The sequence below is a fragment of the Gastrolobium bilobum genome, unplaced genomic scaffold, assembly GCF_033153095.1.
Source record: "Gastrolobium bilobum isolate Gb01-03AN ecotype WA unplaced genomic scaffold, APGP_CSIRO_Gbil_v1 utg5446, whole genome shotgun sequence".
Taxonomy (NCBI): domain Eukaryota; kingdom Viridiplantae; phylum Streptophyta; class Magnoliopsida; order Fabales; family Fabaceae; genus Gastrolobium; species Gastrolobium bilobum.
Window position 1 is genome coordinate 213,535 of NW_026896865.1, and position 25,993 is coordinate 239,527.

General features: G+C 34.2%; 4 protein-coding genes across 7 annotated transcripts; 2 read left to right on the forward strand and 2 right to left on the reverse strand.

The window, feature by feature from the left end:
- The first annotated feature begins 1,122 nt into the window (after positions 1 to 1,122).
- Positions 1,123 to 5,231, forward strand: LOC133302501 (protein PSK SIMULATOR 3-like). Of its 2 annotated transcripts, none has more exons than XM_061502295.1 (2): positions 1,123 to 1,259; positions 2,936 to 5,231. In XM_061502295.1, exon 2 carries the CDS (start codon positions 2,998 to 3,000, stop codon positions 4,813 to 4,815), a length of 1,818 nt encoding a protein of 605 aa, XP_061358279.1. In that variant the 5' UTR covers positions 1,123 to 1,259; positions 2,936 to 2,997; the 3' UTR covers positions 4,816 to 5,231. The 2 variants fall into 2 exon arrangements, with proteins under 2 accessions (XP_061358279.1, XP_061358278.1); XM_061502294.1 differs by lacking the exon at positions 1,123 to 1,259 and adding an exon at positions 2,300 to 2,717.
- A 1,304-nt stretch (positions 5,232 to 6,535) lies between these two features.
- LOC133302500 (phosphomevalonate kinase, peroxisomal) lies at positions 6,536 to 12,993 on the reverse strand. 2 transcript variants are annotated; one of them, XM_061502293.1, is made up of 10 exons: positions 12,786 to 12,993; positions 12,525 to 12,685; positions 12,305 to 12,402; positions 11,808 to 11,917; positions 11,675 to 11,727; positions 11,114 to 11,494; positions 10,487 to 10,591; positions 8,807 to 9,034; positions 7,724 to 7,846; positions 6,536 to 7,116 (listed from the first exon to the last, which is right to left on the reverse strand). In XM_061502293.1, the coding sequence occupies exons 2-10, from the start codon at positions 12,645 to 12,647 to the stop codon at positions 6,850 to 6,852; spliced, it is 1,488 nt and encodes a 495-aa protein (XP_061358277.1). In that variant the 5' UTR covers positions 12,648 to 12,685; positions 12,786 to 12,993; the 3' UTR covers positions 6,536 to 6,849. The 2 variants fall into 2 exon arrangements, with proteins under 2 accessions (XP_061358277.1, XP_061358276.1); XM_061502292.1 differs by having other exon boundaries at positions 12,525 to 12,675; positions 12,786 to 12,992.
- A 1,953-nt stretch (positions 12,994 to 14,946) lies between these two features.
- On the reverse strand, positions 14,947 to 16,810 carry LOC133302487 (putative RING-H2 finger protein ATL21A). Its single transcript, XM_061502264.1, has 2 exons — positions 16,132 to 16,810; positions 14,947 to 15,385 (listed from the first exon to the last, which is right to left on the reverse strand). The coding sequence occupies exons 1-2, from the start codon at positions 16,808 to 16,810 to the stop codon at positions 14,964 to 14,966; spliced, it is 1,101 nt and encodes a 366-aa protein (XP_061358248.1). The 3' UTR covers positions 14,947 to 14,963.
- A 1,123-nt stretch (positions 16,811 to 17,933) lies between these two features.
- Positions 17,934 to 25,681, forward strand: LOC133302497 (splicing factor SF3a60 homolog). Of its 2 annotated transcripts, none has more exons than XM_061502280.1 (12): positions 17,934 to 18,149; positions 18,225 to 18,338; positions 18,539 to 18,643; positions 19,095 to 19,237; positions 19,352 to 19,448; positions 20,226 to 20,390; positions 20,600 to 20,671; positions 21,600 to 21,758; positions 21,884 to 21,961; positions 23,233 to 23,361; positions 23,706 to 23,852; positions 25,066 to 25,681. In XM_061502280.1, exons 1-12 carry the CDS (start codon positions 17,976 to 17,978, stop codon positions 25,210 to 25,212), a joined length of 1,530 nt encoding a protein of 509 aa, XP_061358264.1. In that variant the 5' UTR covers positions 17,934 to 17,975; the 3' UTR covers positions 25,213 to 25,681. The 2 variants fall into 2 exon arrangements, with proteins under 2 accessions (XP_061358264.1, XP_061358265.1); XM_061502281.1 differs by having other exon boundaries at positions 18,081 to 18,149; positions 18,225 to 18,282; positions 25,066 to 25,670.
- The last annotated feature ends 312 nt before the right edge of the window (positions 25,682 to 25,993 follow it).

The following is a 25,993-nucleotide window of genomic DNA, read 5'->3' on the forward strand; positions in this document are numbered from 1 at the left end:
GTAAGTGGAAGTTAGATAAAAGATATGTGACTAGTAAATAATCAATCTTCTAACATCATTATCATGTTACTATTTTATGAGCTAAGTCCGCTAGCAAATATGGTACAAACTCATCGTCAAAGAACTTTTTTATGCTAAATGATTTCTTCTTAATTCCTTAAAATGTATATTCCAAGCAAGAATTGCAAATTCACTCAATGTGTCATGTTTATGATGAAAGATTTGTCTATAGTTGTAATTAAGAATTTTTTCACTACCACTCAGTAGGCCACTAGACTGTTGTTTTTTTATATAAAAAAAATTATACAAAAAAGAAACTGTTATATTTGTTGAATACAATTTTTCTTTGAAAACTTTATGTGAATAAAAATGATTTTTTTTTAAACATTTGAGATGCGCATGTAAACATTTATTTTTGACCAAGGCAAGTCAAATTTTCAATTGTTTATATACAGTCATTTTTAGTTTAATATAGCAAATAATTCTATTATAAAAAGTTACTATAATTGAAGTTGGTCGTTTGAATAAGAAAAACTCGAAGTGAAATCGTCTACAATTTTTTTTTTATTTTTATAAAACTTCAAAATCGCACCGTTGAAAATGTTCAATTACATAATAAAATAAAATTTAAAACAATATTTATTAAAAAGGATGGTGAGATTCATAAATGCATACTATGCATTTTTTTAATCTTTAACTCTTGAGAATTCAAATCTGAGAGTCACACACTAGTCACAACTAATTTATTTTCAGTACTCTAGAATTTCATTTTTGATATTGATTCGAATTTTTCAATCATACATAAAAAATAATAATTAAACTTATAACTCTATACGACCTTTTTAAAATGGGATTAATATTTCTGTTGTAGAAAATAATTTTACCTCTTACACGTAAAAATGTAAAAGTGTATGGATTTCAAGCTTTCAACGTATGATAGCAACAACTTCAAAAAATAAAAATTAAGAGAGAGTCGTTGTAGTATGTTTAGAATGAGTTGTGAAATATTTATTGAGTATTAATTTCAAAATATTGAATTTATTAATTTATTTATGATATACGTGGTTTCACTCGCTTTTCTCTCTGTTTGTCTGAGTTTCTACTTTGTTTCCATTACATGTGCACCTTGTTTTCTAACACTGCAGCTTCCCATCTATTTCCCTCTCTCTCTTCTCTCTTCTCTCTCCTTCACTTCCTCATCTTCCACTACGTTGCTCTCTCCTCAAAGATTCTTTTGTTGCTTATGCTTTTTGTGATCGGTGAGTTTCTGGCTCTTCCATTGTGCTTCATCATTCTGTGTGTTTCTCCTTTTATTCTATTGCTTGGCTTTTTGTGTGCTTCATTCTTGCTACTATCACTTTATTGTGTTAAATTTTAGTCTTTGTGTAATTTTTTTTTTTTTTTTTTTTTTGCCCTTATAAGTAAACAAGCTGATGAAGTGATGTAAACTGTAAAGTATGTATATTGGCAAAAAATTAAGTTTTTTTTTTTTTTTTTTTTTCTGTTTTTTGTTTCCCTAGAGAATAAAGAATAAAGGTTTTGGAATCTGGGTTTGCCAGTAGGATTTGAATTTAGTGGTGGGATTTTAGATTTGTCATTTTCCTTTCTAAATGTAGTGTGAATTTGTGTTAAACCTTTCACCCAGAAAAATGTAGTCCCCTTCAACTTTGAAATTTAGTTAATTCTTGATTTAATGAATGAGTAGACAGAGAATAGGATCCATATTTAGGTTTATGTCATGTAGCTTTCTTCTCTCTCTTTTTTTTCAGTATATATTCTTCAGCAATATTTACCAGAAAAGAAAATTTATATTCCCTTGTTGCTTCTCAATTAAGCATTTCTATCCATCAGAAAGTTGAAGAGCCAAGACAAACTCCAAAAAGAGTAACAAGGGGGAATATAAAGTTTTTTTTTTTTTTTCTTGTACCGGAATATATGTAAATTTTTCAGTGGCACCAGAGTCAGTTCATTCTGGTTTACTTTTGATGATTTGATGCCAGGAATTAATACATCTGTTAGATTTGTATGACTTCACAAAGCATGTAAAACATAAAGAATATTTCCCTTTTTCTTTTTGATTTATAAAATTAAGCTTTCTCAAATGCATTTTTCAGGTCCAAGAACTCTTTTCAACTAAAATTTAAAGTCAGAATTAAGAACTTTTAGAGCATCATATCTTCATTTAATTTAATCCTTTAATAGAATTTCTAATTGATATATTATCATTTCTTCATCAATCCCCATAATATATGCATTTCAAACTTTTAGTATTTTGCTTTTCCTATAATTTTCCAAATAATCCAAAATTTAGGCAAATTAAGAGCTAAATCAGCAATCTGTAAGATGTGGTAGTAGTTTACATAAGCCTCATCTATCCATTCTTCCAAAATGCCTAATATGCGGAATGAATTTGAACCATATGAAAAAGAAGGGGAACAAAGATTCGACTGGTTTGAAAAAGGAAACAGATGCTTTTAATTTCCCGAGTGATCTATTTTTGTGCTTAAAACTTGTGAAACTCAAGAATATGATGTAATCTACTTTTAAACTAAAACACTTGGAATAGCTTGGCATGACTACAAGATGTCAGGATGCTATGTAGCAGGCAGAAATAGGACCAAACCAGTATACACTAGACCAAAGTGAATTATTGCAAGCTTAATCCCATCCTCTCCCCTTCTTTTCCTGCCATGGGACAGAATAGTAAAAGAAAGCAGGTAAAAAAGGATAGAGTGCTTATGTTGTTGGATTTTTTTTTGACTGACAAGTAGTTATATACTTATATTATAAACATATTTTATTTCCTTTCATACAAGTAGTGGGTAATTTCTAGATAAGAGGTTGAAAATATTTGATATACAGGTTGAAATCTATCTGGTATCTGTATTAGATATTTAACAATCTTATTTTGTGTTTTGTTTGCTGAGTATAACAGAGCTATGACGAAGGACTTGTCTTAAAAGAGCATAGTTTCTAACCATTCCTAGATCATAAGAGATGGTTGCAGAATCATGGCTTCGCAATCTGTGGAAACCTCCTCGGAAGCATGATGCTAATTCTGAGAAGGTGGTGATTGGGGTATTAGCATTTGAAGTAGCTAGCTTGATGTCCAAGCTGGTTAATATATGGCAGTCTTTGAGTGATAAACAGGTTGCTAGGTTGAGAGAGGAGATCACAAATTCAGTGGGCATAAGAAAGCTTGTTTCAGTTTCAGATGATGATTATTTCATTGAACGTTTGATCTGTATGGAGATACTTGAGAATATGGCACATGTGGCTGAGTCTGTGGCTAGGCTTGGGAAGAAATGCAGTGATCCAATTTTGAAAGGTTTTGAGAATGCCTTTTATGAGTTCATCACTATGGGTGTGGATCCATATGGGTGGGAATTCACTTGCAAGAAGATGGAAAAAAAGATCAAAAGGATGGAAAAGTTCGTATCAACTAATGCAAGTTTGTTTCAAGAGATGGAAGTGCTTGCTGATCTTGAGCAAACTCTTACAAGAATGAAAGCTAGTGGTGAGTCAGATGTTGTAACTTTAATTGAGTTTCAGAAGAAGGTTGGATGGAAGAGGCAGGAGGTGAAGAACTTGCAGGATATTTCTCTGTGGAACAGGACATATGATTATGCAATACATCTTTTAGCAAGATCCTTATTCACAATATTCTGTAAGATCAACCATGTATTTGGAATTCAAGAGATGGTAGATGTTGGTGGAGCCAATAATTCAAGTGACTTGAATGCGGATTTCATTTATAGAAGTCAATCAGTTTCTGCATTATTGCAATCTTCATTCCACCCATCACAGAATAATGTTGCCAGATTTTCTTCAGGACCCCTTAATGCTGTTGCTGCTAGATCTGGTCCAATTGTTAGAACAAATAAAGCCAGTATTTCTCATTCAGGTCCTCTTGGTGACTCATCCACAAAGTCAGGCCGAATTTTAGGAAAGAATACAAATGTAAATTTTTACTCAGGTCCTCTTGGAAGGAATTCGAATCAATCAGTCCCAGTCACTACAACAAATAAAAGGAGCAAGTTTTGGAAGTTTTATGGACACTCTGCAGCCATTAGTAGGAAGGAAACTCACACGAAACCTGGTCGACTGACTCAAGTAGGACCATTCAAAGGATGTATGGCTTGGGACAGTTCATCTGTCATTGACTGCCACTCAAGTGCAAATGGTGTTCATTATGGAATTCAGAATCCCAAAGATGTTAATTCAATCCCTTTTGGTCCTGGAAAAGTAGTTTATCATACTCAATCCGTCTTCAAATCTCTGTGCAAGCTATTAAATCCTCCACCTGAAACCCTTGGTGCTGCTGCTTTAGCACTGCACTATGCAAATGTTATCATTGTGATTGAGAAGCTAGCAGCTTCTCCACACTTGATTGGTGTTGATGCAAGAGATGACCTGTACAACATGTTACCAAGACGTATGAAAGCTGCCATCAAGGCCAAGTTAAAGCCATATACCAAAACCATGGCGTCATCATCAGTCTATGACACAGGTCTAGCAGAAGAATGGACTGAAGCAATGTCAAGCATATTGGAATGGCTGGCACCTCTTGCTCATAACATGATAAGATGGCAATCTGAGAGAAGCTTTGAGCAGCAGAGCTTTGTTTCCCGGACAAATGTGCTTCTGGTACAAACCCTTTACTTTGCAAATCAAGAAAAGACAGAAGAAATAATCACCGAGCTTCTTGTGGGTCTGAATTATGTCTGGAATTATAGTAGGGAGCTCAATGCAAAAGCTCTGGCAGAGTGTGCCAGTTTTAGGATAGACAATGAATATCCTAATCTGAATGGATAAACAATTTGCATTAAGGTCGTGGCTATTTTCAACAGCAGTCCAGTTCCTCACCAGACTCTGGGATGAGGACTTGCAGAATCACCAACCATCAGTCTTCTTCAATCAATGAATGTGAATCAAATGCTAGCTAAGTGTGAGAGAAATATCTATATGCCCATTATTATGGAAATTTAGTATCAGAATGCGTTCCTGGTGAGAATTTTATTTTTAATCAGTAATTTTCTTTGTGAGTTCCAAGCTGCTAGAACTTGGATGGCTGGTCTCATGTTTTTTTGCAATGTTGGCCTTTCCTCTTTTTCTCTTTGATGAGTTCCTACATGAAGTTTAGGGTGTGCATATTTATGAGAATTATTGCATATGAAATTGTACAGCGCTACCACGTAACAGTGAATGGTTATTTATCTGTGTTCTGAAATGTCAGGCAGAAATATTGTCATACTCTTGGTAGTACCATAATCTTTTATCTTTTATGCTAAACTTGCACAAATTCAAATGTTGTTTCTATCATTGTGTGTATCATGTAGCTCATAGAGGAACAGTGACCATAATGACATTGTTTGGAAAAAAATTGTCTAACTACCACGCGAACAGTAAAATTTTTCAAAGTGTCACGCGTACAAATTCGCTACAGCAGGTAGCGAACTTTGTTTGTAGATATGGCACTTAGTTCCCTACTGCTAGTAGCGAACTAGGTGTCAAAAGTCAGTCTGCTCTGAGTAAAAGCAGGACACGTGTCATCTTTTTCCTAGTTCGCTACCTTACACAGCAAACTAGTGCAAGTTCACTTTTTCATCTTTTTTTCTCTCTCTTTCTCTCTTCCAAGCTGTGCTCAGCTCTCTTCTTTCATCTGTTTTTTTAAGCGAAGGAGATCGGTGAGTGGGAGGGAAAATGTGATGTTTGTAATGTGATTGATGAGTGGTGATTTCATTTCGTTTCAGTTTTGCAGGTTGGTTTGGTTAGCGTTGTGGGGGGAAATTAAGGTTTGGTATTTTGGTAATGTGTATAAGTTGGGATCTGAGGGAGGACGAGTGAGCGAGAGGTGTGGAGGAGTTGATTGCTTTGCTTTGCTTTGTTTTAATGAAATGGAGGAAGAGGATCTTTGTACGGGAAAGCCGGTGGTTCAACCGGGTTGGGATCAAGATTTTAAACTGGTACAGTAAATCAGTGGAAAGTACTAGTTTGCTGTGTAAGGTCACAAATTAAGAAAAGAATGACACATGTTCTATTTTTGCTCAGAGCATACTGACTTTTGACACCTAGTTCACTATTGTGAGCAAATTGACTTTTGACACCTAGTTTGCTATTACCAATAGCGAACTAGGTGCCATGTATGCAAACAAAATTTGCTACCTGCAATAGCAAATTTGTAAGCGTGTCATTTTGAAAAAATTTACTGTTCATATGGTAGTTGAGCAAATTTTTCTCCAAACATTATGGTCACTCATAGCTCTATGGAAACAGATAGAAGCCATTTGTGGAAAAATTATTTCTCTGACACCCCAACTTCCACTATTTACGGCAAATTTACTTTGTCAGTTGTAATTTTCATTTCATCTGCAAATAAAACCTTTTTAGGACTGCCGCTGGTCTTGTGGGCTAGTGAGGTTAGCGGTTCTTCTCATGCCAATGATGTTAGGATTACATCACACGCAATACAAGCAAACCAGACATAACAACAGGGAAGATAAAGTTGCGAGGAACAAGGTTTTGGTTGAGTTATTTGACATATTTTCTCGACCAATTATAGAAACGTGGACACATCGGAACAAGCAAGGAATATCTTGGGTAACAAATCCGAAATGTTGATGATACACCTCCTGACTATAGGAAGCTAGAAAATTCAAAGAACTTCCTTACTCATTTAGAAACCCAAGCACAATTGGAGGGGCGCACCTTCACAAAAAACTAACAGCTTATTTTCAGTCATCCATTCATTTTTTCCCCGATTGAAAAGAAACTAATTCCTAGTCTAGAAGTCACATTCTGCGGAATAATTTTGTGGTGACTTATAATATTTAATTTATGGAAATGAACTTATTCAATATGAATTGAAGACACAGCTGATGTGATTTCATGGGTTCGTGGGTCAGCACTTTCTAAAGAAACGCCACAAGGATCTTCTTTAACCAACAAGGCAAGAACATCAAGTGAACTCCACATTTTTGTAACATTGTTGCTCGAATCTCCCAGAGTAACAGCAAATACTGCATCAAATCCTCCTGCCCCTGGAACTCCAGCCAACAATACTCCTTCCAAGTTCATTGTAGCATCTAGAAGTTGTGTTTGTGATTCTGGTTCAATCTGTATGCAATGCAACTGATAAGACTGCTGAACTCATAAATTGTTAAATATTCAAATGATCAATCAATCAGGAACAAAAATGTGAATTTCTAATACCAAACCTCTAACTACACTACAATAGAGATTATAAAAGCTAAACACCATGTAAGTATAGCATTTCTGCTCCATAAACACAATCTAAATCGTTATTAACATGTTGAAGCAAAGTAACTCTTATAACTAAATTACTGAACCAGAGTTCCATTTTCTTTATTATTTTGTGGTTACTTTCTCCAATCAAATGGTCTAACAAAAGATCTAAAAAGAATTTGTCCATGCAGCGGGTTCATCAATTGTAGATTGTACTTTCTATTTTCTAAGCTAACAGGAGTAAAATCACTAGATATATTATGGCAATGCATTATGGTAATGCATGCTCTCTGTTTGAATAATCTGGAAGATATATCTTCTAGATATTCTAAAGGATGCAAAATCACTAAATTTCAAACAAAACAAATTCATAAAGGTAACGTAAATTGCACTTGGACATACATTTTTATAAGCAAAATTGACATCATATGAACAAATAACCGTAGAAACAAGTGCTCAATTAGTGAAATGAACTTACTGGAACACCTGCAGCCTCACCCATTAGGCGCATAAGATATCTAATCCCCAGCATGGCATCTTTTGCACCTAGCAGTCCTTTAATAACTACTTCCTTGTTAGGTTCAGAAGCTTGTTCTATCCACTGATTATGAAATTTGAATTTCAAACATCGACAAAAGGAAGAAAAGTAAAAAGAAATGTCAGAATATGTGAAAGATCATTAAAACTTGACAGCATGAAAGAGCAATCTCAAGAAAATCATTTCACACATGTGCTTATGAAGTTCAAAACCTGAAACATAAACCCAGGCTTCAATTGCTACAGAACTTCATATAGAGTTACATGAATCATAGATTTAATAATAACAATATTAAATTCAATTTCTGGGCATGAGATGCCAGGCACGAGTAATTTATTTTATTTTCTCCTCTCCATGCCGCAAGATAAACCAAAAAGGATCCCCTCAATTCTTCCTCCTTAAAGGGTCAATTTAGTATGCACTGAAAAATTGGGTTAAAAAATTATCGGATGTGTTTTCGATAGTTTTTTATATCAATCTCATTAATGAAGTGTTCACCCTCCATTTTTAAGGGTTACCAAACTGACCATTAAAAGTTGGGTCATGGAAATTTTTACCATTCCATATCATCAGGTTAGAATTTACTGTGAGCCACAAACCTTGGGCAATAAAGTCATATCAAGTATGAAGGCGGGCAATAGGCACAATATAACAATATTAAAATTCCAAGTTAGTTCCAAAACTCAATCTAGCTAGAGTCAGACTCTCAAGCTAATTTTTTAATTCTATTAACCTATAAGATTGTGACCATTTCCTGCAAATAAGCTTCTATACACCTTTCCAGGGTAGCTCCAGACAGAGAAACAGCGGGATGTAATCTCTTTCAAATACATCAATTGTAATAAGAGAATTGCACAAGACTAACCAATAAAGATGTCCTATTTCATGAAAAACAAACAAAAAGAAGTGTGGAGTATAATGGTGAGAATAGTCAATCAATTAACTAGTTGCATAAGAATAAATGTTCCGATTTTCAAATTACTTCAATTAATTAAACAACCGCAAATGATCTCAAAGAAATACCTTGTCTGATCTGAGCATGCTGCATCTGTCAATTACAGATTTATATGTATCCCATTGTTCCTTTGCTAATTTGTTTAACAAGTTCAGTTGCATTTCCAATGCTGAATTTGCCTCTGACAATCTTCTCCATGTGTCCAGGGATTTCTGAGGGTCAGACTTTTGCCATTTTTTGACAGCACCAACCATTGATGGCGTGGATGATCCACCAGTTCCCGGTTCTCCTAGTAACTAAAAAAAGAAAGATATCAGTATGGGAACCAAGAGAATTCACATGCTTGGGACAAGAAAATTAGCAACAAAAAAAAAATATACCACCATTTCATCTATCTTATCATGAACAAAAATAAAGATGAAATTTTCAAGAGGCAAAGTAGTACTAACTGTTGTCAATATATAGGTGTGGACAAAAAAATTTCAATCTTGTAATATATGGTTCAACTTCTTTTATATAGAAAGTTGGATACTACATAAGTGAATTTTAGGCCCGACTCACTCAGAATATACCGCAAAAATTGAACCACCAAGCTTTCTGTCTGTTAAAATGGTTTACTGTAGAATTAGGTTAGTTAACGTGATTTTAATATTATTATTGCAGAAGAAGCATTAAGCTTCTCTCTCTTAGGTCATCATATTAATGCAAATCAAGGTTTATACATGCTGCACAAAAAAATTTATATAATAAAATATTTATAGAAAAATACAATAATAAAAAAAACCATAAAAAAATATTAGTAATAGATAAGCCTTTAATGGCTCTTAGTGCCTGTTTGGATCCCCTTATTTTTAGTTTCTCTTCTCCTTATAAGTAGAAGCTAGGTTAAACAAGTTTTGAGAAAAACTCTTATAATGAAAAGTTCTTTTTTATATAATGAAGAAAAAAGACAAAAGCCAAAAGCTCCTACGAGGAGCTTTTTTTTAAGCTCTTATCAGCTTTTCTTAAATTGTGTGCTTTTTTTTAAATGAAGAACCATAGAGATATAGAGAGAGAGAGAGAGAGAGAGGGTTTTCTTGAAATGTGTGCTTTTAAGCAAATTTTTTTATGTAATTACCAAACAACTTTTAGCTTTTTTTTAAGCTCTTTTTTTTACCTTTAGCTTAAAAGTAGCTTCTAACTTAAAAAAGAGAGGATTCAAACAGGCTCTTAGTCTCCAAATCTCATATGGTCATACAAATTATTTTGCTTAAATCAAGACAACAACACTGATTCTTGTGAACTAAAGCCTCTGACATCAGTGTTATCAGTTGTTTGTTTGCTTCACATAATTGTCATAATCAAGTATAGTCCATCCAAGTTCTTAATAAATATCTCATAAGCATCAGTAGCTGACAATGCACTGGATTCCCACAAATAAAAAGAACCCAAGTACTCAGAAATGTAGATTGCAGACAGGAAAAGCTGTTCATGGAACAGAAAACTTGAAATTTTGAAAAACCTAGAGGAATGCTTAATGGAGAAGACTATATGATAAGTAAGACATCATTTTTGTTTTCTTTTCCATGAAAAGGAGGTTTTGAATGGAAACCAAAAGTACAAATATAGATTTAGGTACACCCCGCCCCGTTCAACCAAGAACGAGAAACAATGGGGGGGGGGGGGGGGGGTAAGGAGCGAGTATCCATAGCCACAATTATAATACATTTGAACACATATTAGTCATATGCAAAATTTAAGTTGCTTACAAGAGTCATCAAAGGGGGTAAAGAGAACTCAGTCCTGCCATGGTCCCATTTTCCTTTTAGAATGTCAGTGATAACTTCTGGGATAGGCAGTGCTTTAGCTGCATCCTACAATAAAACAAAGACAATGAAGTTATTGATGTTTCTGGAACATTTCTGTCATGCCAAAACAACATTCGGTCAATTTAAAAGATAACCAACAGAAAAATCCTAATCACAATGGGTAAACTAAAATTATGCGGCTAATAGCAAGAATTAGTTACCTTGAGGTTTATTTCACCCCAAGAAAAATACAATATGGAAAGAACATGGTAACCAAGTTACAAGTTTGCCGAAAAAGACTGAATGCAATGCAGTGTTGGCTACATAAAATTACAAATATATTTGTCATGAACATTTCAAAAATCCACATATAATAGTTGTCAATAATCTCAAGATGGAAGTCAAATATGGGTCAGTGCATTATGCCAGTTCCATATTTAGTCTATAGATTCATAACACTTGCATAGTTAGTTCAAAAGCATATATCTTTTTATTATATATGTTTATGTGATGAACTTTAGTGAAAAAAAATTGTAACATTGTTGCTCAAAACAAAAGACACATGACACGAGGAGGAGGGGGGAAGACCTGAGAGGAAGAAATCACTTCTGGTGAAAACCGCACGTAGCGCTGACTGCCATACACGGCTGAACTGACATCAAACCCACTACCTACTTTTCCCTGTGCAATACAATGTGCAGTTTGAGCTATTTTATGCACCAGATCAAGATCTTCAATATCCTTCCTTTCCTGATGATCTTTCGAAGTTGAAAGCTTTACAACATCAAGGTAATGAAGTAAAGCAGCAACTACAGCAGTTGTCATTGCTGCAGATGAGCCCAAACCAGTTTTAGCTACTTCAGGCTTGCAATTTGCTCCATTACCATCATCCGTGTTGAAGGTAATGGAGGCAAAAGGTGGAAGGGAGGCCAATGATTCTGGTGTCAAAGGAAGTCCACGTCTCTCAATCTGCAGAAGCATTTATTAAGAGAAAAATGCCTTGTTCTTAAAATACTATTATGTAACGTTCAAGCCATCAACATTTAAGGAGAAAGGCTATTGAGGGGCAAAGGAGGAGAAAGTCAATGAATAGAATGAAACAAGGGCAAATTACCTCATTCCTGTATGAATAAAAAATCATTGGATTACCTCATTCCTGTATGAATAAAAATCATTGGAACCCAAAATTGTAATGTCAAGACCTGCAAGTTCAATCCAGTCATAAAATTGGAGGATTGAAGCTGTTTTTCATTTACTTACGGTTTGAGAAACATAATATTACCTCGTAAAAGTAGTTTGTGTAACAATTCCATTTTATTCTGGTCAAATGTTGCATAAGCAGCAGCCACAGAATATTGCAGTGCATATTCCACAAAAGGGTTTCTTGTTTCACTGAACCAATAAGCCAATAACTGTATTAGACCATATGCAGTTTTCTATATCACTTGCCAATGAATGAGGTGCAAATTTCGAAGTTCACAAATGTGAATGAATTAATTTGAGAGGGAGGTTATATTCATGACCTCTTTTCGCTTATAATCCCTTACCATCAAATTTTAACCGTTGATTTCTGTCAATCTAACAGTTATAATTTATTGGATCACACTTATTAACTAATTATTAATTCTAAATAAATTATAATCGTAGATTATAACCGTAAGATTGGTGGAAATTAACATTTAAGATTTAAGATTTAGTCGTAAGAAATTACAAGGAAAAAAAGGTTGTAAATATAAGTTTCCTCGTGTTGAATTACATAAAAAGAAGAAAAAAACGTGCCTTGAGGAAACAGTTTGGATGGTAAGATTTTTGAGTGCTAATTTGTACAAGGCTACTCTTGAAAGCTGAGGAGAGGTTAATTTAACATCTGTCCAAGACTGAAAGAAAAAGCAAGAAATGAGAGATACTAGTTAGTTAGTTAGTGAGTATAATTATAATATAAGATAAATGAATTGAAATTGGTATGAAGAGGAGAAGAAGAAGAAGAAGAAGAACGAACCCATGCCCAGGTATCAGGTTTGGTTTCATCATAGAGGGGTTTTACGATGGCGTAAAAGCGAGCATTTGTACTGAGGACAAGCCCTGCATTGGGTCTCTCCAGAATGAGATAACCCCCTGTCATTAACACCTTCCCAGGAGCAGAAGCAACCCTGTTTCAATCTCAATTTTGGGTGAAATCATTAACAGAAGTTAGTTCCAGTGAAATTAAATTTGATACACAACAAACAAATTTGAAGGAGTTAGTTTGTAATTAACTTACACGGCCATTGGTGTTCTACTCTCTTAAGATTAATAGAATTCAAAGTGCCTCAAAATGAAATCAGAAACGGTTGTTGTAGATTCGATCGCCACTGTTTCTACCTTCTTCGGTTTCTCTCTCTAAGCATCAGCTTCAGGAAAAAAATAAAATTAATGGTCTCGCGTTGCACGTGGACGGAAATGCAAACATGGATCGTAAGAATTGATGATTGATATAAGATAAAACAACTACTTCTTATTACTCAATTTGATCCCGAACAATATCGGACCATATAAAAAATAAATAAATCGAAATCTATGAGGTAACAACAGACCCAAAAATTTTGGAGTTATTTTTTTTTTTAAACTTGCTTTAGATAAATTATTTGCGATAATTAATTTTAACTATATTTTACTGGTAAAATATAATTATATTAATTAAATTGATTAATAATATTTACAGATGAGTTATTAATGAAAGTTTAGGAGCAAGAATCGATTTCAAAACTTATCTATTTTGGAGAGAAACTTAGCCTCAAAATGACATAAATATTTCTGCCTCTAATAGAATTGCTTCATGTAGAATATATATATATATATATATATATATATATATATATATATATAGTTTATCTAAAAAGAAAAATTGATATTTTTTCGGCCATTTTTTATTTTTTTTGGTAAACTTTTTCGGCCATGTTATTGAATCCTATAAGTTGACATTTTATTGAGTAATTTTTAGGCGATAGTTTGTAAAATCACAACCATTTGTATATTCTAGTAGTAATATGATACGTTCGTGTGTTAAACAGTTAATGTTATTTAATTTTCTTCACAAACCAATGAACTTTATTAGGTCATAAGGTAACCTTTTTTTATTAAGTCGCGTCTAATAACAATACTAGTAATAGCTAGTTGTCTCAAGGGGGACACTTATATGGTTAAGCATTGAGTTTCCCATTTTTAGGAGGTTCTATGTTCAGATCATATAGATGCAATCTTGGAAGATGAAAATATTAACCTTCCAAATTAGTTGACCTGACCATGATTTCTAGCTATCTATGCGAATCTTAACAAATACTATCATAGTTAGTACTCATTTCAAATGCATGTCAACGTTAGGTCTGTCACAATTAATTGCATTTGTAAGGCTTACTAATACTTAGCATTCAATTAATAGAAATTTTTAAGGCCAGTCATGATTCTTTTTTTTTTGAGCGAGCGATTACATAAATTGAGTTCTATTGGTGTAATTTGCAGGTTAATCATCAACACCTCTAGTGATCAGAGGTTAGCTTTCAAGCTTAGTCCTGCTTTATGGTTATTAACCAGCAAAAAAATTATCACTTCTATCTAAATTTAATTGTGATAATCATAGGATCAGTCCTAGGATCATATTTCCTTATCTAGTTGACAAGTGCAGCTTCGTATATGATTCTTACATACTTCAGGAAGAAAAACAAGCAATTATTGAAAAAATTCTGGAACACGATAGAGCTCTCAAGCCCATGAAATACTCTTATGCTAAAATTAATTTTGTAAGATCTGTTTCAGCATTACAATGCAATAGAAATAACTTAGTAATTAACGAATTATGCCTGTTTGAAAATTTCTTGTTTCTACATTTGGTTTTGTCGAGCACCCATAAAAAAAAAGTTATCACATTTTTAATAACAACTAAACTAAAATGATTAGTGCGGTGACCGGGGCGAGAGATTAGTCTCATGACTATCGGCTGTGGGGATACCCGGATATAATCCAAAAAAAATAATTAGTGTATAATTTGGAAATAAAAAGCACTGGCATTATGGCCACGATCGAGAAAGTAATTGTGATCTATAAAGCACCGACACTTCAAAAATCTTGACGTCGTGTCTGACACTTTTCGACACTCAAAAAAGGTTTAAAGGTTGCGTTACGTTTTGAGTTTCAACTGTTAGATTCGTTGGATTACGATTACTATTTTATTGAGTTTAATATAAATATTTGGGTTATCTTATGTTTCTTAGCAAAATTGATGAGTATTATAAATTTAGCTTTGTTTTTTTATTAAATTATTGAATATTAAATATAATATATATTACAAAAATTAAAAATATTATTTAATATCAAAATACGTGTGTCAAAATTTAACATTTTTTAAAATTAACGTGTCGAAGTATCATGTCATATCTCGTGTCCCGTTTCAGTGCAACATAGATTATGGTAACTTGGGAGGAGAAGTTCGGCAAATTGGGCACGACGCATTCAGCGGAAGCCATTCATCGATGCATTGTGAATGAAAGCAATGTCCACATTCGGGTATGGTTTTCACAGTCTCTTTGGGTATATACTCTGATAGGCATATTGGGCAGGTCTTGTCATCGGGCTTGGGTAAGCATCTGCTCTCACCTATAACTATTTTTGGGTAGGATTCAATCGTGGGCCCATCAAGGCCCGAAATGTTGGTGCGCTCTGGGCCAATAAGAGGCTCAAAATCTGGCACACTCCCGTTAGCCGAAGCCCAACCGTGGGTCCCAATTCCGTACCTGCTGCATATGCAACTCACTACTGCAATGAAGCACAAAAACACTGGTGTCCCTATGCAAATGGCTAAGGCGTAACTTGCAGAACGGGAAAACCCTGTAAACGTCAAAAAAAATTCATGATTAATTATTTTGCAACTTGTAATAAGGACCATCATGTATAGTATTAAAGTGCTAAAGTTGCTGTTTCAACTTTGGAAGAAGAAAACTGCAATGAGCAATCCATGCTTTTTAGTGGAGAAATAAAATAAATTATCATGTAGTCTCCCACCTCAGTATTTTATAAGCTTCACCAAATCCTCTCTTCTATTTAAATAAACTTAAAACAAGCAAATTTCGTTGTCTTAACTTTGTTTACATTTTCACATCTTAATTCATGGGAAAGAATGTTATTTTTCTATACACGGATTCATAATTTAGAAGCATATATTCTCATTCATCCAATTTGACTTAACCAGGTTATCAACAGCTGCAAGTTATTAATTAAAAAAAATATATCAAATGATGATAGTTCAGTTCACACTAAGAAACTCAACAAACCTCTCAGTATTATTTTTGGAAGGAGTTTAAAACCTTAATTATGAGAATCACCTCGAATTAAATTAGTCGCGAAAGATGAACTGATTGAAATATCTCTAGAAAAACACATCAAATATATGAGTCCACTAAAATTTTTTTCTCCATATTAACTAAAAAAACAACTAGAAGTTATTTATTTCAACTCTTTCATCTAATTACCTAACGATTAATTCTCCAAAATGAAACGGGATTAAAATTAAGCTGGAAGAATCAAAGTGAAATCAAACATCTGAAAGAAAGGCAATGAAAGAATAAATTTAGTACCTTTTGATGGGACTTTTGAACAGTGGAGTTCAAAAGTGTTGTTGTTCTCGAAGCCACAGCGGTCACCGTGGGACTCACACCTTCCGCACGGCGGCGAATCCCACGAGAGGCGGAGGTCGTCGGCGAGGTCAGACGACAGTACATGCTCGGAAAGCGGCGACTGAACAGGAACCTTAACCGTGTCAACCAAGTCACAAATAGATGACAAGTGAGCAAACACACTCTGGGAAGGTGTTGCAAAAACGGCGTACTTAGAAGCGTCGCTGAGACAAGCTATTGGTTTGTAACGATACATGAGGTACTCCAAATTCAAGGAGCAGTTAAAGAAGGTGAATTCTTGGTAGTAAACGGCATCGAATGGAGACCCTGAGAGGTTGAGTGAAAGAAGTCGTTTTGGGATGCAGTTGTTGGGGTCATTTACCCATAGTTGTTGTGCTGCATAGTTTATTCTTTGTATGCTGAGTTCTCTTGAATTAGGTAGTTTGAGCAGTGTTTGGCCCTTTTCACTGCAGGATACTTTGAACCCTGGATAACCACATGTCTTTTCCTGTTTTCCCTCTATCTGGAACGGGAATCGGATTATTGGCTCCTTTATTTGGCACACACTGTCCAAACATGTTTCCATGCTTGCTACCAGTGTCAGGTATGTGAAGAAAAGGATGAGTGAGAGAATATTCATGTTTGTGAAATACTGATATTTTGGGTTTGGGTTAGGGTAAATGATAGTGGACTATATGATATAATTTTTAAGTATCTTGCTTTATGCAACAATAATGTGTCTCCTTTTTTATTACTTTTCATTTTTTAACCAAATAGATGTCAAGGAACATAAAACAAGAGGTTCGGTCAGGAGAAATATACTGGGGAGGGTTTTTTCTGTGCGTCATGCTTTTTATTTGTAAACTAAAGCAGTCAATTGAATTATAAGCTCATTTGAGATATTTGACCTGAAGAAACGCGATGGAATATCCGCGACATCAAATTGAAAATTTGTATGTGGGGTTATTGGTAAATTCAAGGTGCCATACTCATTATCACTGATATTTAAGAGGGATGGCCTCCCTTTGTGTTAAGCCCCTGAATTTGGAGCAAACTTAGTGTGGGCGGGATCTAAAAAATTTAGATGGAACTGAGGCGAGAAAAAGAGAGAAAAAGTTGAAGAGAGAGGAAAGAGAAAAGAAAAATAAATAAATTTAATACATGTGTTGATTTTTGAGTGGAAGGACCACGGTGGTCTCGGAGTATTTAAAAAATTTCCTGAATTTGAAGTACTATGACACTTTGTGCAGAATAAGATGTGTAGTTTTTGTACTAGTTTTGTAAGATTGATATCAAGTTACCAACCCAATTACCTACATATTAATTAGTAGCAATTAATGAAAAAAAGAAAAAGAAAAAGAAGACTTTGATTGACTTCTCATCAACCTTTTTAATTGTCCTATTTCGATTAAGGTGTGTGGGTGTTTCACATTGCTTGTTAATGTTGATTACTCGTATCAAATTTAATTACAATTCATACTCCTTTCGTATAAAATATATTCTTATCAAATGGTTAAATTTTTTTAACCTGCTATCATTTAAAAAAAGATATATGTCATTTTAAATTTTTGAAAAAGATAGTTGAGTGACATAATATTAGAGCTTTTATGACAAATAATCTAAAGTTAATCTTTTCCGAATTTCATCACAGAAAAGATGTCCAATGACAAAACTTTCATCATGGGCCGTCCATTCTTCTTGCTTCGAGTCCAATAAAAATCGTTTTGCATAAAGGACTTGCTAGAAATTTAACATTTGAGTTTTGTGAGAGAAAGAAAAGTGAAACCTAGAGAGAGAGAGAGAGAATGTCGTCGACGGTGCTGGAATCGACTCGGGCAGCACACGAGGAGGTGGAGCGGTTGGAGCGGCTGATAGTGAAGGACCTCCAGAATGAGCCTACCTCAAACAAAGAGCGTTTGTTTCAGAGCCACCGTGTGCGAAACATGATCGACACTATTACCTCCACCACTGAAAAGCTCGTAAGTTTGCTCATTAGGTTTTTCTTTATTTATCATTCACATCCTAACCTAGCATACTTTTTGCATCTCTCTCAGATTGAGATATATGAAGATAACGACAATGCAAGGAAGGATGAGATTGCTGCACTCGGAGGTCAAACTGCTACTGGAATTAATGTTTTTAGTGCTTTTTATGATAGACTCAAAGAGGTTATTTATTTATATTTTTTTTTATATTTTTAAGTAATTTTTGAACAATTTTTGTTTTGTATTTTTCAATTTAGAGATTTAAGCTGGTTAGGATATGCTACAAAATAAATAATTGCATATGGTGAAGTTGAGTTGAATCCGTTATTTGATCGTTATTACCAGTGTATGTGTAACGGATTGGTTGTTTTGTGGTATTGCAGATACGAGAGTATCATAGGAAGCACCCAGTTGCTCGTGTTGTTGATGCTAATGATGATTATGAAACACTTCTTAAAGAGGAACCTCAAATTGAGTTTAGTGGAGAGGTCTCTCTCTCTCTCTCTCTCTCTCCCTGTGTGTGTGTGTGTGTGTGTGTAATCACCAATTCTCTGGAGAATATGAAAATATAGAGAATGCTGTTTGCTTTTGGTAAAATTTAACTTGGGCTAGCATGTGGGATACACTGTCAAACTACAACTTGGGGGGTTCTTCATCTTTTGAGAATAACACGGACAATTCATTAGGATTTTTTTTGTTTACCTCGAATCTTTTTTGTGCATGATTGAACATTTTCATAGTCTGCCTGTGCATTAGGAAAGCAGGGAAGAGGTTCTTGTTTGAGGTGCTTTTTTCTGAAAACAACGAGTATATTGAGTATGCAAGATGAAACTAACATTTTCTAATGTTAGGATATACAATGTCCCATTTCCAATTCTGATAATTTATGCTCCTGTAGCTTTTTCTGGACATTGATTTTTTGTAAAAAAATTCTTCCAGGAAGCTTTTGGTCGATATTTAGACATGCATGAATTGTACCATCAGTATATCAATTCCAAATTTGGAGAGCCAATTGAGTATTCTGCATACCTTGATATTTTCTCAGAAACAGATAAGATTCCACGCAAAATGAAAATGACAAGGTGAGTTGTCTTCTCCATTGAACAGATTTGTTGATCATTTGACATTAATGTGCATCCTAATTTTGTATGAAATTTGTATAGGCTTTCTAAGTATTTGCCATTCAATTTCTATAGGCAGTACAGTGAGTATTTGGAGAATCTTTTGGAGTATCTGTTATACTTTTTCCAGCGGACAGAACCCCTGCAAGATCTTGATCGAATTTTCTTAAAGGTGATTAATTTTATGTGGCCACTGTTTTGTACTTATAGCATTTTTTAGCATAATTTTGAGCCTCACTTTTCTGTAAGGATAGAATGGTATTTTTATCTCATAGTTCTGAAATTGTTGGACTAGAAACTTAATGAATCTTTGCTTTAAATGATTTGCATTAGTTTTTGTTACTGATTTTTTTTTTCCCCAATGAATTCCGTTATTATGTTTGGGCCGTCAAAGTGTTGTATAAATATGTTCATAATTTTGTGGCAATTTATTCAACCTTTTAATCATTCCACTACCATAATTTTTCCTTTATGGAAAAGTAGTAATCATTTTTTTTTTGTGGTGTTTATAAAGAAACTTACAACTTTTTTCTTTCACATAATCCTATTTTCTGTATTAAAACATTTTTGAAATTTGAACTAATGCTAATATTCCACAGATATTTCTGGTGCACTTCATTATTTTGAACAGACTTTAAAAAGCACTATATGATTTTAATATATTTTATTTTGTATGCACAGATGCATGCTTGACCATTGACTAGTTTGACCTAAATGAATGAACTTCCATGTTTTAACAGTCATCTTGTGTAATTCCTGTTCATGTTTTCATGCCTGTTCATTTATTGGCCAGAGTAATGTAGAGTTTATATCACATCATAAGTGGTGTGCATGAATTTTTCAAAGATAACATAAATTTCCATCTCGTTGACATGGATGGGGGATTCCTTGTGCATTATTTTCATTTTTTCTCTTTTTATGGGAGGGAAAACCTGATATAGCTTGGCAGGTAACAACTGAGTTTGAAGAAAATTGGGCTACTGGAAAGGTACAGGGATGGGAGAATGACCTTCAGGAGAATGGACATGTACCTGCTCAGCACGCAGCAATTGATCTTGATTATTATAGTACAGTTGAAGAGCTGATGGAAGTGGGTCCTGAAAGGTTAAAGGAGGTAAAATTCAGGACTGTGTGTATCCATTAACAATGTAGCTGGTGATGTACAAAGATTCACCCTCTCTTTTCATAAACTTAATATCTTAAATTTCTGTATACATGAAGTACAAAGATCAAGTATTTTGCCATCATTGATTTCAGTAAAACTTAGTCTTTTGATAACTGTTTTTCCCCCCTTGTTTTCTGCCATGCTTTTTTATATGATAGGCATTGGCTGCATTGGGGCTTAAGACTGGCGGTACTGTTCAGCAACGTGCCGAGAGACTCTTCCTTACAAAGGTGATTTATACCCTTTAACAAAGTACAAGGTTACACTTCCTTTCTTTTTTCTTTCTTTTTTGGTGGAAGGAAATAGGGATTTAGGGATTATCTTCTCTGTAGGGGTTTTTAAGTGACTTTGTTCTTACTATCTTCTTCCAAGTTGACTGTCATAAGTCTAAGATTATTAGTTCAAATTCTGGGAGCTTCTTCTGTTGGAGTCAAAATTATATATACCCACTGCGCTGGACCCATATTGACAGTTCTACTGCTAATTTAAGATGTTTCAACTTTTGCTGGCCTATCACTCTGCCCCCGCTATAAAATGTATAATTACTCTCCCTTGAAAACTAGCTAATGTATATATTATTGGGTCTTGGCATAATCTATAATTTTATGCTTTTGTGATGGGGATCGTTTCAATTAGAAATGCTTGAAATTCCAAAATTTGTTCAGCTTATCCATTATGTCATGGATTTTGAATACTGTGAAAATGTGAATTCATTAACTATTATAAAGTGACATTTCTACCTAGCATTGTAGATCAAAATTCAATTCAAATCCTTCAAGCCTAATCTCCTATTTGGTTGGAAGAGGCCCTGGTTCCCTGAATTTCAATTATAGTTGCTTTGCTGCTTGTAAGCTGTACCTGCGTAATCTGGATTGACAGCTTCAACAACACCTTTATCCCAAATTAATTGGGGTCGGTGGTAGATGAACCCACATGAAAGATACAAAACGGTTGAAAAAAAGTTAAAAAAAAAATAAAAAATAAAAAATAAAAAATAAAAAATAAAGTAAAAAAGTAAAAAAGCCAAAAATAAATAAATAAAAATAAACAAATAAAATAAAAATATAAAATAAGATAAAATAAAATAACAATATATGTATATATAAATAAATGACAGCTTGACATTACAAATTTTGTTTGGTTTTGTTCTTTATGCAGCACACGCCTCTTGAAAAGCTGGACAGGAAGCATTTTGCGAAGGGGACACGTGGCTTAGAAAAAAATGGGGTTACTGATGTTCCACAAGAAGATGGAAATTCAAAAGAAATTGCATTAATGGAGGCCAAAATGAAAAAACTCTGTGATTTGTTAGAAGAGGTTAGCACATGATGCTTAATTTCCTTTAGTTCCTTTGATGTCTGATATTCAACATTTTGGACATACAATGTCTGCATGTATAAAAACTTCTATCTGTATGTATAATTTTTCTGACCTTTCTACAGACAATTGCTCGAACAAAAGACAATGTTGTAAAGAAGCAAGCCCTAACATACGAGGAAATTGAAGCAGAACGTGAGGAGGTGAGTTAAAGCAATTTAAGGATTCTCCAAAATTTAGGGATCCATAGTGCATTACTATGACATTAGTTTTTCAAATTACAGTTTCATTGTTTTGTAAAAGAATAGAATAACCTAACATCTTTTATGTTTTGGATGCAATAAATATAAACCATTAAATGCACTGTTTTTGTGTGCTTTTAACATCTGGGGGGATGGCTTTTATGAGTGACTAAGGGGCAGTGATTGGTAATGTACTGTCGTATGAATTATCAATAATGTCTAGGTTCAAAATTTTCTTCAAGATGGCATTGGTACAATCCATTGCATCAATCATATTTACAACTTGGCTACCTAATTAAAATGAGGAGAGGGCATTTTTCCCATGATTTGATGTGCATGATTTATCTTGAACTTAATGTACAACATATGTGAAGGGGATGTTGAGCTGGTCTTTATATATATGTCCAACAATACTGAAGTTAATCCATCCTTATTGTAAACAGTATAGTGAAAGTGTAAGGTCATCTATGAAATACTAAGTTGTTGCTTAAGCTATCAATGAGCTTGACCTGTTTTCTTAATCTATTCAGATTAAGAAAATGATATTAGTTGCTCACAATTCACATTTAAATACACAAGTTGTTTTGAATCTTCTTCCTGCCATGGCACTTACCTTCTATGGCAGGTAAAGATTATTCATCTAGAAATTATATATTTTGATTTGTATCCCACCACTATCAAGAAACTTACATACACACTTTATGTTAACTTGTGTCCACAACTGCCTTGAGTATAACTTTGAATCTTTGACTTCTCTGTTTCTGAGTGGAGTATGCTGTTATCGATTGCATCTTCTAGGCTTTGTTAAGGAGGGGTAAAGACTTCACAAATAAAAAAAGCAGAGGTAAAGAGACAAATGATCTGGCAGAAATAAACGTTGTAGGAGATAATTATTAACTAACTGGAGAAATTATCATGCCGCGTTAAAAATATGGGCTTGAGAAGAGAAACTTGTAGAATCGACTATCAGTTAAATGTACCAAGTGGGTATTTGTGATTGTTGTTGTTTTTTCCCCTCTTGTTTCTTTGAAAATGTCAATTAAAACTTTTTCTATTTTCATTGTTTAAGTTTCATCGTCCATACTAACAAGAGAAACAGAAGTTTTGGGCATTCAGCTGTCCCCCATTCACATTGCATTTCCTTTTCTTTTTTTTTGGCCATTTACTTTTATTCCTTCTTCACTCCCAAATAGCTCATTTAATAATACATTACATTAAATGATCCTTGGCAGGAGGAGACACAAGAGGACACTGAGAGCGAAGATGAGGAGCAGCAGATATATAATCCCCTAAAATTGCCGATGGGATGGGATGGGAAGCCTATACCTTATTGGCTGTATAAGTTACATGGTCTGGGTCAGGTATTACTTTTTTGCTGTTAAATTTTGGAGACTGAAACTGTCATATTTTCTCAATAGAAATCTGAAGCCGTCAGCATTGTTGCTATCTATTCATGAGTCTTGCCAGTCGTCTCAAGCAGATTGGGGCTTAGAAGATCTCCCCCTTCTCCACAAGAGGAAGAGGGAAAAGCAAAAATAATAATAATAAATTTTTTAAAAATATTGTAATCATCTGACTTTACCTCTTAGCAGCATTAGATAACTCCATTCATTGACTTAAAAGGAAAATTAGGGATTTGTTATAGGATTTTTTATGGCTCACAATATTTTGATCATATAAATAATGTGACATGAAATAATTTCAGGAATTTAAGTGTGAGATATGCGGGAACTACAGTTATTGGGGGCGTCGGGCCTTCGAAAGACATTTTAAAGAATGGCGTCATCAACATGGGATGCGGTGTCTTGGTATACCAAATACTAAGAACTTCAATGAAATCACATCAATTGAGGTATGCATTTTTATTTTGGTTTCATACCCTTGCTGAAATAGTCAGTCTAATTACGTGTTTTGCAAAGTATTATAATTTACTTCCATCTTCTATGTATAATTACGTGTTTAAGTGCACAAACCTCTTGTTTACTTAATATTTATTATAGGTATCTCACGATTACAAAATGTTGACATTACATTTTTTATATTTGATCTATAACTATTTGAAATATAACGTACATTAAAATGTCTGGGTATAACTATCATCCAATATTAAATTTTTCTTGTATATACTGTATTTATTTATTAAAAGTTTGAGTTGTATGACATTTCAAGAATTTAAATAAAAAAATATATCTGGGTGCATGGTTTGATTTATTAGTGATCTGTGTGTGCAATGCCAGTAACGATATTTCTCCACTATTTCTTTCATCTTTCCCTGCAAGGAAAAGAGGTAATAATCCACCTCTAGTTATAGATCGTATCATTACTTAAAATCTTGTTATTTTGTTTCAATCATATTATGGTTGCAAGTGTCTGTTGTAGCGGATGCTACGAAAAAATAGAGACTGATAGAGGAAGAAAGAAGGAGAGAAAAGGAAAGGGGAGAGAAATTGAAGAGAGAAGAGAGATTGGCCAAACTTTTCTGATAATTTTCATTACTGCTGACTCTACAATATGTATACCACTAGGGCAGTTGCAACAGAAAGCTAACAAGGTGAATAATACGATAATAGGATAATAACAAGGAAAATAACATGGCAATAGTATAAATGCTATATTTTTGGGCGTTGCTCATCCCACTAATAGACCAGCAATCACATGAGTTATTTCTAGTATCTCTTGGGCTAGTATCGCTACACCTGTTTAGTTTGTTTCATGTACCCTCTCTGCCTCTCAACACCTGAGATCACATTCCAATACTGATTCCAGTATTTTTGTTCCTTTTATGGTAATTTGACTCTGAAAATTAGCTCTTGGTAAACAATACCCAAGTAAAAAATCTGTTCACTGACACTTTTCTGATAATATACACAATTTTATAAACGAATTTAGCAAAGACTCACCATGAAATCAGAGAATAAAATCACTTCTCAAAAACCTTGAAATATGTGTGCTGTTTTCTCTCTGGGTCTCTGCAGTCCTTGACAACAAGTTTCTGACAAAAATCTATGGTTATTTGTTCCTGTAACATTTATGGTTATCTTACATGTTACCATGCTCTGTTGCAGGAAGCCAAGGATCTTTGGAAGAAGATACAGCAAAGACAAGGAGTGAACAAGTGGCGCCCAGATTTAGAGGAAGAGTATGAAGACAAAGAAGGCAACATTTATAATAAGAAGACATACACTGATTTACAGCGGCAGGGACTTATATGAGAAAAAGCAACTTTTTGAAGATGCCTCTTTTCTCTCTTTTTTTTATGAAAAAAATTCATCTTCTCACATGATCCTGTGTAGTGTGAAGTGGAAGCAGTTTGTATGTAAACAGTGTTGTGCACTACCATGGAGAAGAGTGGGGCCAGACAGCGAGCCTTATTTTGTACACTTGCTTTAGTAATTGTGAATTGTGATTGATACACTAACCAGACGGGAGAAGAAACAGATATTGTCATTGATGTTGTAGGTTTTTTGGTGTTAGTAGTCTACTGATGTCTTCAATTGGAGATTAAGTTAAAAAGATCTTGGCTGGGTACGTTAGGAATATACTTTGTTTGAACAATGCCCGTTGTAGGAGTTCGTATAGCATGTAGTTGGACTAGTTAACTTGGCACCAATTTTGTTCATGAAATTTTATATTCCATACTTCTCACGTTTTTTCACAATTTCACATGGATAAACAGACCTTTACTCATATTCTAATTGAATAAACTTAACCATGATTTACGGCATTATCAAGGGAAACCCGCAAATGTCGAGCGTTCTGAATCTGAATTCCCTATTCCGTTCTCTCTCTCTCTCCTCTTGAAAAGTAAACCATTGACATCAACATTCTGTAGCTGATGCAATCTCCCTGCGTAATTTGCCCACAACTACTAGGTTCTAAATGAGCAAGGTGGGGTTAAATTTTAATTTAAATAGGCAGGTTAATATTAAGTATTTTCAGCTTGATCTGATTTTGGCATATTAGCCAAAATTATTTAAATAAAAAAATAAATAA